Genomic DNA, 22,497 nt, shown 5'->3' on the forward strand with positions numbered 1-22,497 from the left:
CATAGTGAAACCCCGTCTCTACTAAAAATACAAAAATTAGCCAGGCATGGTAGCAGGCACTGTAATCCCAGCTAGTCAGGAGGCTGAGGCAGGAGAATCAAATCACTTGAACCTGGGAGGTGGAAGCTGCAGTGAGTCAAGACTGCATGACTGCATTCCAGCCTGGGCAAGACTCTGTCTCAAATATACATATAACATTACCCTCTGGCTTTTGATTTGAGGAATATTCATTTGATTTGAGGTATTTAACTCAGCGTGAAGATTTCTATGGGTCATAACAGGGCCACATTCTCTGCTGTCTCTGCCAGTTTTGCAATTTTTTGCACACAGACTTAGTGGCTAATTGCCAATACTATTACCTTGCTCTGTTCCAAGCGCTCTAAAGCTTCTCTGTATGACAGTGGCAACGAGGACATGGACTGTCCAAGAACTGTCTCCATTTTGCTGAGGTTAGTGTAAATATCCTCTTCAAGTTTTCTATAGCATTTGTAATTCTCAAGATACCTAGTGAGTCACAGTTAGAAAAAAAAGTGGTATTAAATTTTATTTAACACAATAAATTCAAAATTTTCCAGAAAAAATACTCCATACTTAATTTTTAAGAAAAGACATGACAACTTTCTTTTTTGCTAGCCAATGCATCTTCTAAGAAGGTTTTATTCCCAAAGGGACCTGCATATGGGTTTAAATGCAAACTTGAAAAGGAAGGAAGGGCTGTCCTCTAAACTGAAGATTTTTTTCCCTAAAGTTCACTTCAGTAAAATGAAAACACACTGATGAGTGAGTTTGCATTCTCAAACACACTGATGAGCTGTAAATTGGTACAATTCTTGTGGAAAACCACTCAGTCTTAAAACGATTCCTATCTTTGACCCATTAATGCAGCTTCTGCAATTTACCTTAAGAACTGTATCCTAAACATATGGAACTTATCCTAAATCTTTCACACAGTAAAACATCTTTACTCACTAGACTGTTAATTAAAACAGCACATATTGGAATACCCTTATCTAACAAAGGTATGATTAAGAAATTAAAATGATTCATTGTATACAATATTATAGAGTAATTACAATTACTTTTACAAAGTATTTGTTATAATCAAGAAAAGAACTGTTACAAAATTTTAAAATAAAGCTGGATATGTGATATATATAGCATATATATTTTAAAACACTATAAAATTATGCATACAAAAACAGACACAGGCTAAATCCTCCATTGAATGTAACTAAAAACTCTGTATCAAATTATTCTTAAAAAGCAACTCTTAAAACACATGAATAAATTGACAGGGAATTGGGGAGTCAAACTGTAAAATGGAAATAAACAGAAATAGGCAAAGTTGTAGGACCAGTTTTTTGCCTTGAGGGCACCTGAGTTTCAGTTTTCTTTGATTCCTCCTGAAAGGTGGGGGACAGACCATAAAGCTGGCAGTCAATCCCAGGATGAGTGTCTAATAGAAAACTCCCTCTGCACGAATATTTGTAATACATATAACTAGAAAGGACCACTCTCTAAAGTAGAGAATTCCTAGAAATCAGTAAGAAAAAAACAACCAATAAAATTGGGTTAAGGCTTGAATAAGCATTTTACGGAAGAGAAAACATGAATGACCAATAAACATTCAAAAAAAGAGATCAAACTAATTAGCAGTAACAGAAGTGCAAATTAAAACCATGATGAAATACCTCTTCTTACTCATCAGATGGGCAAAAATTAAGTCTCACAATATCAAATGTTGGCAAGGATATGGGACAACCGGAATACTTATATGCTGCTGGTTTGAGTAGAAATTGGCAAAATCATTTGGCATTAAAAATTTAAGATGTCAGGCCAGGTGTGGTGGCACATGCTGATAATCCCAGCACTTTGGGAGGCCAAGGAGGGCCGATCACTTGAGGTCAGGAGTTCGAGACCAGCCTGGCCAACATGGTGAAACCCCGTCTCTACTAAAAATACAAAAATTAGCTGGGCATGGTGGCACGTGCCAGTAGTTCCAACTATTTGGGAGGTTGAAGCAGGAGAATCGCTTGAACCTAGGAGGCAGAGGTTGCAATGAGCTGAGATCGTGCCACTGCACTCCAGCCTGGGCAACAGAGCGAGACTCCATCTCAAAAAAAAAAAAAAAAAAAAAAAATTTAAGATGTCCATAACCTCTTATTCTGAATGATCACACTCCTAGATATTTATCCAAGGGAAGTTATTACACTTAAAAATTTTCCTAAGTAGTACTGTTTCTGAATGCAAAAACTGGAAGCAATCCAAATGTCCATCAATAGCTAAGTAAATAAATTTTACTAAGAACATGAATAAACCTCAGTCGCAATGATGGGTTTGAAAAAATGAAGTGAGGTATGCAGGAGGGGCAAGATGACTGAATAGAAGCCTCTACTTATCATCATCCCACAGGAACACCAAATTTGATACCTATCTCCATACAAAAGCAACTTCATAAAAAACAAAAATTACGTGACCAATCATAGTACCTAGTTTTAACTTCATATCTCTGAAAGAGGCATGGAAGAGGATAAAAAAGGTAGTCTTGAATTGCTAATACCACTCCTCACCCATACCCCAGCAGCAGTAGCATGGCAGGGAGAAAGAATCCGTGTGATTGGGGGAGGGAAAGTGCAGCAACTGGGGGACTTTGCATTAGAATGCAGTGCTGCCAACATAGGACAGAACTCAGCCAGCATGAAGCATTTAAACTAGCCCTAGCCAGAGGGCAACTGCCCATCCCAGTGGTTGAAACTAGAATTGCAGCAAGCCTTGCCACCTCGGCCTAAAGTACTCTGGGGTCCTAAATAAACTTGGAAGGTTGTCGAGACCACAAATACTGCAACTCCTAGGTAAGTCCTACTGCTGTGCTACAATCAGAGCCAGTGGACTTGCTGGGGCAAGCGATCAAGTGAGACACCAGCCAGGGAAGTTAAGGGAGTCCTTGGCATTACCCCTCCTCCAACCCCATGAACCACAGCTCACAGTTCCAAAAGAGACTCCTTTTCTCTACTTGAGGAGAGGAGAGGGAAGAGTAAAGAGGACTTTGTTTTGCAACTTGGATACCAGCTAAGTAGGACTGGGTACTGGGCAGAGTCATGAGGCCCCCATTCCAAGACCTAGCTCCTAGATGACATTTCCAGACACACCCTGGGCCAGAAGGGAACCCACTTCCTTGAAGGGAAGGACCCAGTCCTGGCAGGATTCATTGCCTGCTGACTAAAGAGCCCTAGGGCCCTGAATAATCAACAGTGGCAACCAGGTAGTACACACAGTGGGCTTTGGGTGAGACTGAGACATGCTGGCTTCAGGTGGGACTCAGCACCTTCAAACTGTGGTGGCTACCAGGAGAGGCTCTTTCTGCTTGAGAAAGCAGAGGAAAGAGTAAAGGAGACTGTCTTGAGCTTAGGTACCAGCTCAGCCACAGTGGGGAAGAGTACTAAGTGAGCTCTTGGAGTCTAGGTATTAGCTCTTGGACAGTATCTCTGGACCCAGCCTGGGCCAGAGGATAGAGCCCACTGCCCTGAACGGTGAGTCCCAGGCCTGGCAGCATTCACAAGCCGACTGAAGATCCCTTGAGCCTTTAGTGAACATGAGCAGTACCCTGGCAGTACTTTCTGTGGGCCTGCAGTGGTGGTAGACATGGGGAAAGGGGAGACAAGATGTGAAGGACTTTGTCTTGTGGCTTGAGTGCCAGCTCAGCCACAGTAGCACACAGCACCAGGTAGATTCCTAAGGTTTCCAACTCCAGGCACTGGCTCCCAGACAGCATATCTGAAGTCACCTAGGTGCGGGGCAACTCGCCACCCTTAAGGGAAGGACACAAGCCTGGCTGGCTTCATCACCTGTTGATTGTAGAGCCCTAGGGCCTTGAGCAAACACGGGCAATAGCCAGGTACTATTTACAGAGGGCCTTGGGCAAGGCCCAGTGCTGATGCTGTGCTGATTTCAGCTCTGATCCAGTGCGCTCCCTGTAGTGGTTGCCACAAGGGTGCTTGTTTCACCTCTACCCCAGCGCTAGGCAGCTCAGCACACAGATTGTTTGTTTGGGAGAAAGTGAGGGAAAACAATAAGAGTCTCTGCCTCCTAATCCAGAGAATTCTTCCAGATCTTATACAAGACCACCAAGATGGTAGCTCTACGACTCTGCAAAAACCACAGCATTATTAGGCTGGGGGTATCCCGTAATGCAGATATGACTACCAGGACCAAAAACTTAGATGGCAACACTCAAGTCTCTTAGAATACCTGGAAAGCCTGCCCAAGAAGGACAGGTACAAACAACCCCAGATTGTGACTAAAATAAATACCTGACTCTTCAATACCCAGACACTGACAAACATCCACAAGCATCAAGACCATCCATGAAAAAATGACTTCACCAAACAAACTAAATAAGGCACCAGGAACCAATTTCAGAGAGAGAAATATGTGACCTTTCAGACAGAGAATTCAAAATAGCTGTTTTGAGGAAAATCAAAGAAATTCAGGATAACAGAGAAGGAATTCAAAATCCTATCAGATAAATTTAACAAAGGGATTGAAATAATCAGAAAGAATCGAGCAAAATTCTAGGGTTGAAAACTGCAATGGACATACTGAGGAATGCATCAGAGTCTCTTACCAGCAGAATTGATCAAGCAGAAGAAAGAATTACTAAGCTTGAAGACAGGACAATTTGAAAATACACAGTCAGAGGAGATAAAAGAAAAAAGAATAGAAAAAAAATAAAGCACGCCTACAAAATCTAGAAAATAGCCTCAAAAGGTGAATCCTTTAAGAGTTATTAGGCTGGACACAGTGGTTCGCACCTGTAATCCCAACACTTTGGGTGGCAGAGGAGGGCAGATTACTTGAGGTCAGGAGTTCGAGACCAGCCTGGCCGACATGGGGAAACCCTGTCTCTACTGAAAATACAAAATATTAGCCAGTGTGGTGGCTTGTGCCTGTAATCCCAGCTACCTGGGAGGCTGAGGCATGAGAATTGCTTGAATCTGGGAGGTTGCAATGAGCCAAGACTGTGCCATTGCACTCCAGCTTGGGTGACAGAGTGAGACTCTGTCTCAAAAGAGAAAAAAAGAGTTATTGGCCTTAAAGAAGAGGTAGAGGGAGAGATAATGGGTTGAAAGTTTACTCAAAGAGTTTACTCAAAGAGATCTTAACACAGAACTTCCCAAACCTATAGAAAGATATCAATAAATGGTTCTGGGAAAACTGGATTATCTATCTATATCTTCAACTAGAAAAATGAAACTAGACCCCCTATCTCTCATCATATACAAAACTAAAATCAAAATGGATTAAAGACTTAAATCTAAGACCTATGAAACTACTAAAGGAAAACATTGGGAAAAACTCTCTAGGACACCAGAATGGGCAAAGATTTCTTGAGTAATAATACTCCACAGGCACAGACAACCAAAGCAAAAATGTACAAACAGGATAACATCAAGTTAAAAAGCTTTTGCACAGCAAAGGAAATAATCAACAAAGTGAAGAGACAACCCACAGAATGAGAGAAAATATTTGCAAACTACCCATGTGACAAGGGATTAATAACCAGAATATATAAGGAGCTCAAATAACTGTACAGGAAAAAAAGTAATAATCCAATTAAAAAATGGGCAAAAGATCTGGATAGACATTTCTCAAAAGAAGACATAAAAATGGCAAACAGATATGGAGGTGTTCAGTATCACTGACCATCAGAGAAATGTAAATCAAAACTATAATGAGATATCATCTCACCCAGTTAAAATGGCTTTTAGCCAAAAGACAGGCAATAATAAATGCTGGCAAGGATGTGGAGAAAAGAGAACCTTCATATGCTGTTGGTGGTAATGCAAATTAGTACAACCACTATGGAGAACTATTTGGAGGAGCCTCAAAAAAACTAAAAATAGAGCTACTATATGATCCTGGAATCCCACTGCTGTGTATATACCCAAAAGAAATCAGTATATTGAAGAGATATCTGTACTCCCATGTTTAGTGCAGCATTATTCACAATAGTCAAGATTTGGAAGCAACCCAAGTGTCCATCAACAGATGAGTGGATGAAGAAAATGTGGTATATACACACAAAGGAGTACTATTTAGCCATTAAAAAAAACCCAAAAAACCGAGATCCTGTTATTTGCAACAACATAAATGGAACTGGAGGTCATTATGTTAAGTGAAATAAGCAAGGCACAGAAAGACAAATATCACATATTCCCACTTATTTGTGGGATCTAATAATCAAAACAATTGAATTTGTGAACACAGAGAGCAGCAAGGATGGTTACCAGAGGCTGGGAAGGGTAGTGGGGGAGGTGGAAGGGAGATGGTAAATGGGTACAAAATAACAGAAAGAATGAATAAGCTCTAGTATTGATAGCACCACACAGTGACTACATTCAATAATAATTTAACCGTACATTTAAAAATAACTAAAAGAGTACAGTTGGATTGTATGTAACACAAAAGATAAATGCTTGAAATGATGAATATCTCATCTACCCTGATGCAATTAATACACAGCAATTACCTGTATCAAAATATTCCATATATGCCATAAATATATATACCTATATACTCACAAAAATTAAAAATTAAAAAAAGAAGTAACAGAAGAATGTACACAATAGGTATTAGCTGGAAATTGTGAAAACAGGACACACAAACACATAGTAAAAGCACAACTGGGAGTTCAAGACCAGCCTGACCAACATGGAGAAATCCCATCTCTACTAAAAATACAAAAAATTAGCCACACATGGGTGGTGTATGCCTGTAATCCCAGCTACTCGGGAGGCTGAGGCAGGAGAATTGCTTGAACTCGGGAGGCGGAGGTTGCAGTGAGCCAAGATCGTGCCATTGCACTCCAGCCTGGGCAACAAAAGCGAAACTTTGTCTCAAAAAAAAAAAAAAAAAGTACAATAATAGTCAGGAAAATGGTAAACAAAATTTGGGAGAAGGATGGTTATTTCTGAGAAGAGAGAGGAGCACACAAGAGAACTCAAATTAATAATGTACCTTTGGGTACAAAGATGTTAGTTTTATCATTATTACTTATACCATGCATATACTTTTATAAGCACTCTATTGTATGTACCCAATATTAAATAAGAAAAAAAAAAAAACAGAAGAAATACAATATTTACCAGAGCTTTCTTTACATTGCAATTTTTTTCTACTTTACCATATTTTCCAAATTATCTCTAATGTATGTGTTAATGATAGAGAAAAAAACCTATATTTTATATTCTTAAAACTATTAAAATATAGTTTAATTATATCTTAAAACGATCTCTTATGTTCTTAAAGATTACCTTTGGAAGAAGACCTACCTTTCTGCCTCATTTTTCCGTGCTTTGAAAGTTTCCTTCATTGCTGAGTTCTTAGAAACTAGTTCCTGTAAAGTACACTGAAGTTGTAGTTTGGCTTCAGGGCTGGATATCATTCCCAGTTTCTCAGTGAGGTCCTGGATGTGTGCTATTGTGGATTCCAATTCCTCTTGTTTTCGAAGAGGCATTTCTGGAGATTCATCTGGATTACCAACATCTACTCTGTAGGGTATAATGATGGCTTCGAGGGAAGTGATGCTCTCCACTGCCCTGGTGACTGCTCCTTTATAGCGTGTTAGATTTTCATAAGCATCATTCAAGACATTCTAGTGAATAGGAGATTAAATGCTGTGACAAAATTGTCAAACTTTTGGAATTTCTCATTCTTAAGTTTTTGTGGTACATTCATAATATGTCTTTAAGTCTCATAAGAGTTAGCATTCACATATTTACAGTTTGACAATATTACACTATTATTTCTAAGTGAATAACATTGCATTAAAAAAGTTGTTTCCAGGCTGGGCGTGGTGGCTCACACCTATAATCCCAGCACTTTGGGAGGCCAAGGCAGGTGGATCACGAGGTCCGGAGTTCAAGACCAGCCTGGCCAATATGGTGAAACCCCATCTCTACTAAAAATACAAAAATTAGCTGGGCATGGTGGCGCGTGCCTGTAGTCCCAGCTACTTAGTATTAGTAGGCTGAGGCAGGAGAATTGCTTGAACCCAGGAGGCGGAGGTTGCAGTGAGCCAAGATAGTGTCACTGCACTCCAGCCTGGGCGACAGAACGAGACTCCGTCTCAAAACAAAACAAAATCAAAGTTGTTTTCACATTTAATAAGAAAAATAATCTAAGTTCAAAATAACATCTCAAGAACAATGTCTATTAATTTATCCTGCTTTGGAACTCTTGTACTAGACTATGAATTAAATAAAACAATGAATTATGTTTAATGTATATAACCTTAATCAGTATTTGTGAACAAATGAAAAGAAAACAAAATCTCCAGATCTTTTAAGTTTTTAAACTAATTTCTCTGCCACTAACTTTAGTTTAGCTACATCATTGAATGAATGTCTCCAGACTTCAGTCATCTCATTGAAATAACAGAGTTGAAATAAAAAAAGGTCCAGTTCAGTTCTAATCCTATTATTTTTGGGATTTGTGCACATTGTTTCCTGAAACTGTATTAAAATTCAAGTGGAGAAATACTCAAATTACTCATTTATTACAAAAGTATTTAAGGAATATAAGTTCATAATACTTCATATTTCCATAGCATTTACACCTATCAAAATATTCCAAATATAGTATCTCTTAATAACTTCAAATTAGAAAAGGGAGTTAATTTCCCCTTCTATAAATTTAATGTGATCAATCTGAAAACACTATGTATGGCATTATATTCAGCACAGTGTGAATTTCAATGATGCCTAAGATATCCTCTCTATCAAAAGGAAGGGAATGGAGTGTGCTGGAGTCACTTTCCAACACAGGTGAGCAAATAATCACAATTTACTCAACTCTGCTGCTATAGCATGAAAACAAATACACTCAATACAAAAACAAATGGCTATATTCCAATAAAACTTCATTTATAAAAACCAGGCACTGTGGGAAGGATTTGGCCCATGAGCCTGAATGTGATGTTCCCTGCTCGGTTCTGTTACTGTTCTCAGGACTCTAAGAAAAATCTTCATGTTTCTAAACTTCGATTTCCTTATTTTTAAACGGGGCTAATAATAGCACCCAGCTCACAGAGTTGCTATGAAAATTCAACATGAAATTTTTAGCACAGTGCCTCCAACACTGTAAGTTCTACATAAATGTTAGTTATTATTTGGTGTTCTTCCCTCTACACTGTAATTTTTCCATTATATCTTATTACCTCTAAAAACAAAACAGAAAACAAATTTTAAAAAATGCTCTGAGCTCAAGAGAGACTACGAGGAAACCAGAAATAAAGGAGTCAGATTTGTCCTTTTCTAAACTAGGAGGCACTGCATTTAAATGCAGTATGAGTCAGGATTACAAACCAGTTCACTGTAATTTTTGAAAATGGCTATCTTTCTGTAGAGAATTTCCGTGTAGAACCTATAGCTTCTTTAGAACTACAGACATTAGCAAAACAGAAAATCACAAAATAAAAATAGATGCACTAACTGCCCAATTTTATTTTATTTTACTTATTTATTTTTTTTGAGACAGAGTCTCACTTGGTCACCCAGGCTGGAGTGCAGTGGCACGATCTTGACTCACTTCCGCCACCCTGGTTCAAGTGATTCTTGTACCTCAGCCTCCCGAGTAGCTGGGATTACAAGCATGTGCCACCATACCCAGCTAATTTTTTGGGGTTTTTTTTTGTATTTTTAGTAGAGATGCAGTTTTGCCATGTTGGCCAGGCTGGTCTCTACCTGGCCTCAAGTGATCTGCCAGCGTTGGTCTCCCAAAATGCTGCTATTACAGGCGTGAGCTCCCGCACCCAGCCACTAACTGCCCAATTTTTAAAACTTACTGTGTGCAAATCAATGCTTGTGTTAAGCTGCATCTGAAGATCTTCAAACTCACGTAGTTTTGTCTCCACATCACTCGCTTCAGAAGACTTTTCTTCTTCTCTTTGCTTATCAATAGCAGTCACAGCTTTAATACTGCACATTTCTGTCCAAACTTGCTCGTGAAATGCTTCACAATTGTCCTTTTCATTTTGAATATGTTTAATTTCCAAATTTATAAGTAAAGGCTGCTGTAATTGAGATTTTATCTGATTTAAAACATGTAAGGAAGTTTCTAGTTTGTCCTGAAAATTCTTTTCATCCAATTCTTTTGGTGAGAGTTCTAATACCATGTTTTGGAGAACTTTGTATAACTTATCATTTTCTTCAGCATTCAGCTTTATTTGTAGTATTTCTTTCTCTTTGAATGAGTCATCAAAGACCTTATTTTCATTTAATTTCTTTATTATCTCATCACATAAACACTTGGCTTTCTCAATTCTCTGACTTAAAATTTGGGCATTGAGCAATCTGCTTTCTGGAGAGCTATCAGGAGCTTTTAGTACTACTTCAGTCATTTTCTTAATTTGCAAATCAATAGCTCTCATTTTACTTAGTAATGCCTGATATTTGCCATGTTCTTCCTCAAATGTGTCCAACTGCTTAATTTTTTCTTCAAGTTCCTTTTCTTTTTCAAATACTTGGGTTTGTAATTGGTCAAGTTGTGAAAAATCCCAGTTTAGTCCAATATAGTCAAACACTTTTTTAAGTTTCAATACCTGTAAGATGCAACACTTAATAGCGGTGAGTCTGTCTTTAAGATTATAGATCTCCTCTTTAACACCTTTATTTACTTCTTGATTAAGTAGTAGTTCATTGTGCTGTATACTGTCAACCTCCTCCTGAAGCGCTGACGTTTTTTCACGGAATTCTCTGCAAAACTTTATCTTGTGTTCTACTTCATTACATTTATTCTGAATTAATCTTTGTATTCTGTTGGTCCTAATCTTAAGGTTTTTCAACTGATCATCCAGAAATAATCTTTCAAACACATTAAGCTCCTCATAGATGTTTGTTAGTTCCTGAAGATGTGTTGAGATTCCACTGTCAATTTCTTGCAATTCCTTCTGAGATGCCTCCAAAGTAACATGGTGATGTTTTAGTTCAGCTTCCGTGGCAGTTGTCTCCATTCTGGGAATTATCAGTGCTTCACTTTCTTGAACCATAAGTTGCAACTTCCTTATTATTACAAAAAAATTGCTTCTTTCTTCCAACTTAAATTCTAATTGCTGTGATCTTTGAGTTGATTTTAAAACCAGCATTTGGTATTGATTCCGTAAGTCCTCTAGGGTATTATTTAAATCACTGCCCTCATAGGTTGTAAGGCTAGGAACCTTATCTTTGACCTCTTCAGCCAACGATTCCACAGACTGCTGCCTAGCTAGAATGCCATCATGTGTCACTTTGCACTTTCTGATCTGTGAAAGAATGTCATCTGGGAGAAGGGAAATGGAGGGAATAAGTTCGCCCAACAAATTCTTGGCCCATAAGATAGTCTCTTTCATCTTGTTCCTTTTGTCACACTTCTTAATCTGATTTTCTGCTTCTAAGTGTAATGGCTCCAGTGTTTCCCATTGTTTCTTCAAGTTATTTATTCCATCCTCCAAAATCTTCTTTTCTTTTTCTCCCCAAATCCTCTTCATCTGAAGTTCAGCTTGCCCCTTTAAAACAGAAAATCCATGCTTGGTAGCCTGGAGGTCAGTGGTCAAGGCAATCATGCTTTGGTTCAATGCCTGTTCTTCTGGAGACTTCAGCCTTAAGTGTAGATGTTGCTGCTGCTGTTGCAGAGAAATCTCAATGTCCCGTATCTTATTCATGAGGGTTGTAAATTCATCATATTCCACTACCTGCTGAGAATACTTCTTTTGAATCTGTTGTTCCATTTGTTCCCAACCATGTTCAAGTTGCTTAATCTGGCTTTCTAACAATTTCTTATCCATGTCAGTCACATGGTTTGATAAATTCTCCCATTTGATTTTCAAGTTGCCTAAAGAATCTTTCTCTTTTTCTATGGATGCTATGAATTTTTTAATTTTGTCCAGATACGTTACACTGTCCAGTGATCCTCTAGAAAAAGAATAAAAATAGAGCTTGTTAATATTTAATGCTTATTCTACATTAAAATATGGATAAATATCATTAGAAGAAATTAATTCTGCTCTAAATTCACAGAAAAAATTAGGCTGTCTGTAAAAATGATCTATCCTTAAAATAAAAATCAGAATCTTGTTTACTGTGGCTTTCACTTGGTATAGAAAACTCTCTTATAAAATGAGCATCTTGGCTTTTACTTTGAGTGAAAAAAAAAAAAAAAAAGAAAATGAGTATCCTAAAAATGAATAGCCACAGGAAAAAAATGAAGAGTGAAGGGAAAAACGTACATAAAAATATTCTGTAAACTGTAAAGTGCTTGTAAAAAGGTTAGTCTAGGACTGAGAGATATTACCATAATATCCAACTCCCTTGTCATCTTTCCAACAAAGGGAAAGATACTGAAGAAAAAGCTGTAATCATCAAGCTAACCTAAAATTGTTTCCTCAAGGGCTATTACTGAAAGTAAACCCCAATTAAATGCAAGTATAAACTAAACTTTTTTTTTTTTTTTTTTTTGAGACAGAGTCTCGCTCTGTCACCCAGGCTGGAATGCAGTGGTGTGATCTCGGCTCACTGCAACCTCTAACCTCCCAGGTTCAAAAGATTCTCCTGCCTCAGCCTCCCGAGTAGCTAGAATTACGGGTGTGTGCCTGGCTAATTTTTTTTGTATTTTTAGTAGAAACAGGGTTTCACCATGTTGGCCAAGCTGGTCTCGAATTCCTGACCTTAAGTGATCCACTTGCCTCAGCCTCCCAAAGTGCTGGGATTACAGGTGTGACCAACCACATCTGGCCTAAAATAAACTTTTTAATAATGAGAAAATATTTACATATGAAGACTAAATTTAATGCCATTTACCATCATTTTCAAAGCCAAAAGGAGTGCATACATTTTAAAAGAAACCATTCCAATACATATATATTCAATATATACCAAACTATTTAATTATGCTGATACTAAATAATTACATATGTTTCTCTCCCCTGCCCACATAGTTTAGAATTCTTGACAAAAATAATACTGAATTCCATAGAACATAAATCTATTTTGTAGATATTTATAGCATGAATTGTTTCATCAATTACTTTATAAAACATATTCAATGATTTAAATAATTTTTTGCATGAAACCCACAGTTTCCTCAAATGGCTTCTGCTATGGTCTGAATGTGTATCCCTTAAAATTCACATTTTGAAACCTAATCACCAACGTAATAGCACTAAGAGTTAGGAACTTTAAGGAGTGATTAGGTCATCAGGGTGGAGCCCTTATGAATAGGAGTAGAGCCCTTATAAAAGAGACTCCAGAGAGCTGCACAGCTCCTGCTACCATGTGAGGACACAGCTAAGACATGCCATCTGTGAACTGGCAGGCCCTCGTCAGACACTGAATCTTCTGCTGCCTTGATCTTGGACTTCCCACCCTCCAAGGCAGTGAGAAATGATTTTCCGCTTTTTTATAAGCCACTTAGTCTGCAGTATTTTGTTACAGCAGCCCAAACAAAGACAGCATCCATACGAAATAAATTTCCATACTGTGGTTTTAAAATCATAATATCCTTTCACAAAATAAACTCTTAAAACCCTGGGCCTGTCCAAGGTGGCAGATGGTTGTGCTTGAATAAAAAGAATACAAGTCCTAAATGCTTACACTTACACTTTTAGACTTTCCTTGTCTGTCAACAAGGCTTTCACTGAGGATTCAACTGCAGCGAGGTGTTCCTGAAAATCTCTGAGGAGACAATATTGGCTTTCTTTGTTTTTCTTTAAAGTAATAAGTGCCTGAAGCAAATTGTCCAAGTGCTGTGCCGAATATCCTATATTGTGAAGAACCAAGGCCCCAGTTTCTGTTTTGTTAAGACATTCCATTTGTTCCAGTGGCTTAATGGCTGCTTTCTTTGCTTCCAACTGGGTATATAATTCCTAAAAATAAGTCAAACAGATCAGTCAATAAACACTCACTTATTTATGCATTAATTCATTCATCTTCTTTCCTCTTTGAGATAACACACTCTATCTCAAGAAGAGGGTAACTCATTTGCACACAGGGTAACTAAAGTTGTAACCTTTAAAAATTATTGTTATTTTGTCACTCAGGCTGGAGTGCGGGTGCAGTCATAGCTCACTGTAACCTAAAATTCCTGGGCTCAGGTCTCCCACCTCACCCTCCCACATAGCTAGGACTACAGGTGCATGTCACCACACCCAGATAATTTTTTTATTTTTATTTTTGTGGAGCCAAGAGTCTTGCTATATTGCCCAGGCTGGTCTTGAACTCCTGGCCTCAAACAGTCTTCCTAGCTCAGCCTCCCAAAGGACTGGGATGACAGGCATGAACCACCATATCCCTAATATTTAAAAGGTTTTTCTTCCCAAGAATCATATTAAAATCTAGTCTAAAATTCACCATTGGTCCAACATTTAATGTAAATTAGATCACTCTATTATCTTAAAGAGTTCTGCAATATCTAAAGGGAGATTCATCTTAATTTTATTATTTACATACATCACCCATCTTTCCTATTTTAGATGCGTGTTAATTGCATGGATCGTTTATAGTTTGCTTCTTCTTTTTTTTTTTTTTTTTTTAGAGACAGGATCTCGCTCCATCATCTAGGCTGGAATGCAGTGCCACAATCTCACCTCACTGCAACCTTGAACTCCTGGGTTCAAGTGATCCTCCTGTCTCAGCCTCCTGAGTAGCTGAAACTACAGGCACACACCATCTTGTCTAAATAATTTTTGTATTTTTTTGATAGAGATGGGGTCTCACAATGTTGCCCGGGCTGGTCTCCAACTCCTAGACTCAGGCAATCCTCCGACCTCAGCCTCCCAAAGTGCTGGGATAACAGACATGAGCCACCATGTCTGGCTGCAGTTTCACTTTTTAAAATATGGCCATGTATTGGATTTTTAGATTACACAGCTGGAAGCCCATAAATACACAAACGTAACTATGTAAACACAGATGTAAAAACAAAGGTGGAGGAACCTCATCGCACTGATTGTTAGGAAAAATACATTTGTCAAAATCAGAAGAATATATACTTGTAAGAAAAGGAATGATGGCAAGTCAAAATCTCCAAATTTTGTCACTAAGTTTTTAGGAACTTTGTGAAACAGAAAGAAGACTAATGTTCATTAAACTCTTCTACTTTCTAAATGGAAAGATTTATACAACTTACTTAGTACATAATTATATAGTTACCAAATTGATCATCAGGCAAAGGTTAAATAAGACTTTTCACTCTGTACAAGCAAGTTTTTGGCAATTAAAATATATTGTATTGCACTGGATAAATGATGCAATCATGTTGTCAGTGTTTTTATGTTTCCATACCTCTATCTCTTCTAATTGTTCATTTCTTAACATAATATCTAATTCTAAAGGTTGATTTTGCAGCTCATTGACTTTCTGCTCATCGTCAGTGTTTTTCATGCTTTCTTGAGCATTGAGAGAAAGTTGTTTTGACATAATCACTTCCACAGCTGAATCCTGAAATATATAAAAAGATTAATTGCTGAATAGTCTACTTTCCAAATAAATACTGTTTATTTTTCTCTATGAAAACATTCCAGTTTCTTCTGTTTACTTGGATTTATAGACTTTAAAAGTATATTTGGGCACTATGAAATGTGATTTTTCCATATAATAATGCCTATGTTGGTATTACCCCAAGATGAAACCTTTTGTGATAAAGTAGTACAGGATATAGCATTGCTCAATTGTATATTGAAGCAAAATCTATAGTCTTAAAGACAGAAAAAATATATTTTAAAAAAACCCAAAAGTGTATGCTTTAGTGTTCACCAGGATACAGTGAGCAGGGCAAATAATAGGCATTTGTTGTTACCTACTGGTAGTTTAAAATAAGTGGCTAGATGGAGGTAACACCAAGGATTTGTGATATTAATTATAGTGACAGGAGGCAGTCAAATGCCTAGACAGATAGGGGCAAGTCCCCAGTGAAACCCCGCCTCCATGCCAAAGACAGTTTAAAGCCTGAAAGTCAAGCTCCAAGTTAATTCCTAGGACGAACCGAAAACTTGTCCTCCTGTTTGGCACACTTTCCTCTGATTGATCCCCACCCTTCCCTTATTTTACATATACCTACCCTTTCCTAATGGGTTTTCTACACTGTTATGCTTTCCTTTGAGTGGAGTCTTCGCTTTAACCTTTTTCGCATAATTATAAACCAATCAGCACACACTCCCTATCCTGGGCTTATAAAGACACCAGAATCAGTTGGTAGAGGAGGAGATAGCCTGACTTCAGGGGAGAGACAACCTGACTTCAGGGAAGACAACCTGCCCTTCCCATCCCCCATTCAGCTCTCCTCTCCACTGAGAGCCATTTTCATCGCTCAATAAAATTCTTGGCCTTCACCATCTTTCAATCATCCACGTGACCTCATTCTTCTTGGATGCTGGACAAGAGCTTGGGACCCACCAAGCATGGGTACCCAGAAAGGCTGTCACACCGGCCCTTTGCCTTTGCAGGTGGAGGGCGGCTGCCCCACACGACGAGGCAAGGGGCCAGCTGAGCTACTAACACACCACCATCTGCAGACAGCAGAACTAAAGGAGCGCCGTAATACCCCTTTCTAGGGCTTCAGGATCGTGGGCACCTCACCCAGGAGCCACTGCGTTCCCCTCAAGGTGACATGCCTGGTCTGGCCACAGGCCCCAAACAGAGCTTGTTCCTGTCTTGGCACCCAGAGCAGCTGGCCAGATCCTATGCTCGCTTGCTCACGCGCTCCCTCCTGCAAGGGGTTGAGCACAGTGGACCAAGTAGACGGGGCGCCCCTTTTACGAGTCTGGTGAAGGGGCCGAGAAAAATTCTGTATCATTAAGAATAAATTGGCCAGCCACAGTGGCTCATGCCTATAATTCCAGCACTTTGGGAGGCCGAGGTAGGCGGATTGCTTGATCCCAGTCAAGGAGTTCACCATGGGCAACACAGTGAAACCCCATCTGTACAAAAAAATACAAAAATTAGCTCAGCGTGGTGGCACGCATCTGCAGTCCCGCTACTCAGGAGGCTGAGGTGGGAGGATCACTTGTGCCCAGCAGGCTGAGTCTACAGTGAGCCATGATTGCGCCACTGCACTCCAGACTGGGTGACAGTGAGACCCTGTCTCAAAATCATTTTGATTTCAAAAAAAAGAAAGGATAAATTATGTCTTAAGCCAATCAGTAGTAATAATTCAAACCTAGGTAAGGCAGAACAAGTTATATATGAGATAATTTGACCTTTTCTGAAAGCTTTAAGAACTTGAGGTTCTCAATAGGACACAGAGAGACAATGCATCTGCATTCACTTGCTTATTCTTTCAATAAATGTTTGTGGAGCCCTGAGATGTACAAAGCACCATGGCAGTAATTTTAAAAGATGTCCATAATTTTGCTAAGGCACTCGTTTTTATTTTCAGGTTATTTTATATACGAAAAATCATTTAATTGTGCTATATACTTTCATGTCCATAGAATCTTTGAGGTATCAAATTTGTGAATAAAACATGTCCACATCCCCAAATAAGGTAGAAATTGATGTCTTAAAAATACTCTCTAGATATATTGTAAGATGTTAACGATAGGGGAAACTGGGTGCAGGGGTGTAAAGGAACTTTTTGTATTATCTCTGCAACTTCTCTGTAACTGTAAAACTATTCTAAAATTAAAAGTTCATTTAAATAAAACAAATATTGTCAGGAGCTTCACCAGTTTTAACTGGAAAGAGAATTCCATTGTCCAGGGCTACTGGTTTTGAAGTACTTAATTGGCATTTAGCATAAGTCACTTCTTCTAAAAGGCTGCAAATTACTGAAATAATTTTGTAAATTTCCTCAGGTTCCAACAAGGTATTGAGGGACACTGTGGTGAAAATCTACAGCTAGGGCAGCAGCATCTCACAGGGGAAAGATCCAGGAAGTCTATGAGAAGAGAGGTGCCACACCTCAGGTTTCACTGGCCAGTAGGTGCTTTCTGCCTATGAGCCAGTCCTATGAGCTAGATAGTTGTTTCCTTTCTATCTGATGGTTGCTATTTCCTAGAGGACCCCTAGAAATACCTCCTGGGCCCCAGAGAACCTGCACTAAAAGCCTAGATACTGGACCTGAGGAACACTTTATCTGTTATTCTTCATCTACTAAGATTGCAGAGCCCTTAGTCTCTCTTATCTGATGATCCAGTACCTGAGGACTATGGTTACACAACAGAAAAGTGACATTTCTAACAACTGCCTTTAGTAGTCAGAAAAAGGATGCTCGAAAACCTGAAATTACCCCCAAAAGTTCAATTGTTTACCAACTCCCAAAGCTATGTTTCTAACTTGGCAGAAAAGCCAACAGAATCCCTTGAACTAATATTTCAAATGTAAAAGGTCCTTTGCTTGTGACAGAGAGGTTAGAACACAGACTCCACGTCCTGATAGGCTCCTGGAACGATTCTTTCATTACCAGGCGTCCTTTGCTCACCACCCTTTCCTCCATTTTAATTTTACTTTGCACGTTCATTGGAAACGTTTTATTTTAATAAGTAAAATATTTCATATGAACCTTAATAAAATATAACTGTATCAGTCCATTTGCACACTGCTGGTAAAGACATACCTGAGACTGGGCAATTTAAAAAAGAAAGAGGTTTCATTGGACTTACAGTTCCATGTGGCCGGGGAAGCCTCACAATCATGGCAGAAGGCAAGGAGTAAGTCACATCTTACATGAATGGCAGCAGGCAAAAAGAGAGAGGTTGTGTGGGCAAACTCCCGTTTTTTAAAACAATCAGATCTCATGAGACTCATTCACTATCACGAGAACGGCGCAGGAAGGATCCACCCCCATAATTCAATCACCTCCCACCAGGTTCCTCCCACGGCACGTGGGAATTGTGGGGCTTACAATTCAAGATGAGATTTGGGTGGGGGACACAGCCAAACCACATCATATTGCCGCTGGCCCCTCCAAATCTCATGTCCTCACATTTCAAAACCAATCACGCCTTCCCAACAGTCCCCCAAAATCTTAACTCATTTCAACATTAACCCAGAAGTCCACAGTTGAAAGTTTCATCTGAGACAAAGCAAGTCCCTTTGCCTATGAGCCTGTAAAATCAAAAGCAAGCTCGTTACTTCTTAGATATAATGTGGGTACAGGTATTTGTTAAATACAGCTGTTCCAAATGGGATGAATTGGCCAAAACAAAGGAGTTACGGGGCCCATGCAAGTCTGAAATTAAGCAGGGCAGTCAAATTTTAAAACACCAAAATGATCTCCTTTGACTCTAGGTCTCATATCCAGGTCATGCTGATGCAAGGGATGGGCTCCCATGGTCTTGGGCAGCTCTGCACCGGTGGCTTTGCAGGGTACAGCCTCCTTCCCGGCTGCTTTCATAAGCTGGCATTGAGTGTCTGCAGCTTTTCCAGGCAAATAGTGCAAGCTGTCAGTGGGTCTACCATCCTGGGGTCCGGAGGACAGTGGCATTTGCTCAGTGTGGTGGCATGTGTCTGTAGTCCCAGCTACTCAGGAGGCTGAGGTGGGAGGATCACTTGAGCCCAAGAGGCTGAGGCTACAGTGAGCCATGATTGTGTCACTGCACTAGGCTAGGTAACAGTGAGACCACTCCACTAGGTGGTGCCCCAGTAGGGACACTGTGTGGGGGCTCCGATCCCACATTTCCCTTCTGCACTACCCTAGCAGAGGTTCTCTGTGAGGGCCCCGCCCCTGCAGCAAACTTCTGTCTTGGCATCCAGGTGTTTCCATACATCTTCAGAAATCTAGGCAGAGGTTCGCAAACCTCAATTCTTGACTTCTGTGTACCCACAAGCTCAACGCCACGTGGAAGCTGCCAAGGCTTGGGGCTTGCACACTCTGAAGCCACAGCCCGAGCTGTTCCTTGGCTCCTTTTAGTCAAGGCTGGAGCACCTGAGACGCAGGGCACATGGTCCCTAGACGGTATACAGCAAAAGGACTCTGGGCCCAGCCCACAAAATCATTTTTTTTTTTCCATAGGCCTCTGGGCCTGTGATGGGAGGGGCTGCCATGAAGACCTCTGACATGCCCTGGAGACATTTTCCTGTTGTCTTGGGGATCAGCATTCAGCTTGTTACTTATGCAAATTTCTTCAGCCTGCTTGAATTTCTCCTCAGAAAATGGGTTTTTGTTTTCTATCATATTGTCAGACTGCAAAATTTCCTAACTTTTATGCTCTGCTTCCTTTATAAAACTGAATGCCTTTAACAGCACCCAAGTCACCTCTTGAATGTTTTGTTGCTTAGCAATTTCTTCCACCAGATACCCTAAATCATCTCTCTCAAGTTCAAAGTTCCACAAATCTCTAGGGCAGGGACAAAATGCCACCAATCCCTTTGCTGAAACATAATGAGTCACCTTTGCTCCAGTTTCCAACAAGTTCCTCATCTCCATCTGAGACTACCTCAGCCTGGACCTTATTTCCATTTCACTATCAGGCTTTTGGTCAAAGTCATTCAACAAGTTTCTAGGAAGTTCCAAACTTTCCCACATTTTCCTGTCTTCTTCTGAGCCCTCCAAACTGTTCCAACCTCTACCTGTTACCCAGTTCCTAAGTCACTTCCAAATTTTCAGGTATCTTTTCAGCAATGCCCCACATTACTGGTACCAATTTATGGTATTAGTTTGTTTTCAGGGTACTGATAAAGACACACCCAAGACTGGGCAATTTAAAAAAGAAAGAGGTTTAATGGACTCACAGCTCCACATGGCTGGGGAAGCCTCACAGTCATGGTGGAAGGCAAGGAGGAACATTAGTCACATCTTATGTGGATGGTGGCACGCAAAAAGAGAGAGGCTATGCAGGCAAACTCCCATTTTTTAAAACCATCAGATCTCATGAGACTCATTCACTATCATGAAACAGCGCAGGAAAGACCTGCCCCCCATAATTCAATTACCTCCCACTGGGTTCCTCCCATGACACATGGGAATTGTGGGAGTTACAATTCAGGATGAGATTTGGGTGGGGACACAGCCAAACCATATCATCAACAGACACATATTACTGACCACACAGATTTAAACTGATGTAATTTTCTGTATTAAAAAAAAAAATTTAAAGCCCAATCTCTACTCCTTTTCATCTCTTCCTCTCCAGAACCAGCCACCAAAGTCTATACAACCATTTGTATACTTTCACTACACATGTTAGTATTCATATAACATTGCTTTATGTGTTTTTAATTCTTACTGAAATAGAATCATGGATGTATCATGTCATAACTTGTTTTTTTCCACTCAGCAGTATGTTTGGAGGTTTATCCATGTTAACAGATTATAAATCTAGTTCATTATACTGAATGAATGAAAATGAATTTTTCATCTGTTAGACTACTGTGGACAACAATATTGTTTCCACCTTTTCATATAATAGATAGTGCTGTGATATATACCCTTGTATGATTCTTCTTGTGCATGTGTGGAGTTCCGTAGGATATCTATGTAGAGTAGAGTTAAAAATACTGGTAGTAATGTGCTCCCTTTGATTCTCAATAGAGAGTTATTGATTTATTCTCCACACTGACTTACTGTTTATATTCCTACCAGCATAGTGATAGAGTTCATATTTTCTTTTCTTTTTTTTTTTTAAGACAGGGTCTTGCTCTGTCACCCAAGCTGGAGTGCAGTGGTGTGAACATGGCTCACTGCAGCCTCAATCTCCTAGGTTCAAGTGATCCTCCTGTTTCAGCCTCCCAAGTTGTTGGGACTACAGGCACACATCACCACATCCAGCTAATTTTTAAAAATATTTTCTAGAGTTGGGGTCTTCCTTGCTGCTCAGCCTGGTCTTGAACTCCTGGGCTCAAGCAATCTTCCTGCCTCAGCCTCCCAAAGTGCTGGGATTACAGGCATGAGTCAGAGCGCCTGGCCTGAGCTACTCTTCATATGTTCATTGGACATACGATTCCTAACTTCTGTGATTGCTTTTGCATATCCATTGTCCATTTTTTTGTGTTCTTAGTGATTTTTGGCTTTTTTTGTATTCTGGATGTTAATCTTCTAATAGTTACATGCATTGTCATTATCTTTCAGTAGATTGTCTTTAAACTTTGTGTATGATGTCTTGTGTTGAACAAGAGCTTGCCGGTTTTTTTTTTTTTTTAACTATTTTTTTTTTTTTGAGACAGAGTCTCGCCCTGTCGCCCAGGCTGGAATGCAGTGGTGCCATCTCGGCTCACTGCAACCTCTGCCTCCCGGGTTCAAGCGATTCTCCTGCCCCAGCCTCCCAAGCAGCTGGGACTACAGGCATGCGCCACTACGCCCAGCTAACTTTTGTATTTTTAGTAGAGACGGGGTTTCACTATATTGGTCAGGCTGGTCTCGAACTCTTGACCTCGTGATCCGCCCGCCTCGGCCTCCCAAAGTGCTGGGATTACAGGTGTGAGCCACCGCGCCCAGCCAAGAGCTTGCTGTTTTAATCTAGTGAAAATTTATCTCTCTTTTCCTATTGAAGCTTGTGGTTTTAGGGCCTGTTTAACAAAGTCTTCTACG

General features: G+C 39.7%; 1 protein-coding gene across 12 annotated transcripts in view; it reads right to left on the reverse strand.

The window, feature by feature from the left end:
* Positions 1 to 22,497, reverse strand: part of LOC105473730 (spectrin repeat containing nuclear envelope protein 2) — a 377,206-nt gene that overhangs the window by 164,349 nt on the left and 190,360 nt on the right. For all 12 annotated transcript variants that reach the window (XM_071100037.1, XM_071100034.1, XM_071100026.1 and 9 more), the window contains 5 exons: positions 15,315 to 15,470; positions 13,632 to 13,897; positions 9,845 to 11,948; positions 7,332 to 7,654; positions 360 to 504 (listed from right to left, as the gene is read on the reverse strand). In XM_071100037.1, the coding sequence (XP_070956138.1) occupies positions 360 to 504; positions 7,332 to 7,654; positions 9,845 to 11,948; positions 13,632 to 13,897; positions 15,315 to 15,470 (2,994 nt within the window). The remainder of the gene's footprint in view (positions 1 to 359; positions 505 to 7,331; positions 7,655 to 9,844; positions 11,949 to 13,631; positions 13,898 to 15,314; positions 15,471 to 22,497) is intronic.

The sequence above is a fragment of the Macaca nemestrina genome, chromosome 7 (assembly GCF_043159975.1).
Source record: "Macaca nemestrina isolate mMacNem1 chromosome 7, mMacNem.hap1, whole genome shotgun sequence".
Lineage (NCBI taxonomy): Eukaryota > Metazoa > Chordata > Mammalia > Primates > Cercopithecidae > Macaca > Macaca nemestrina.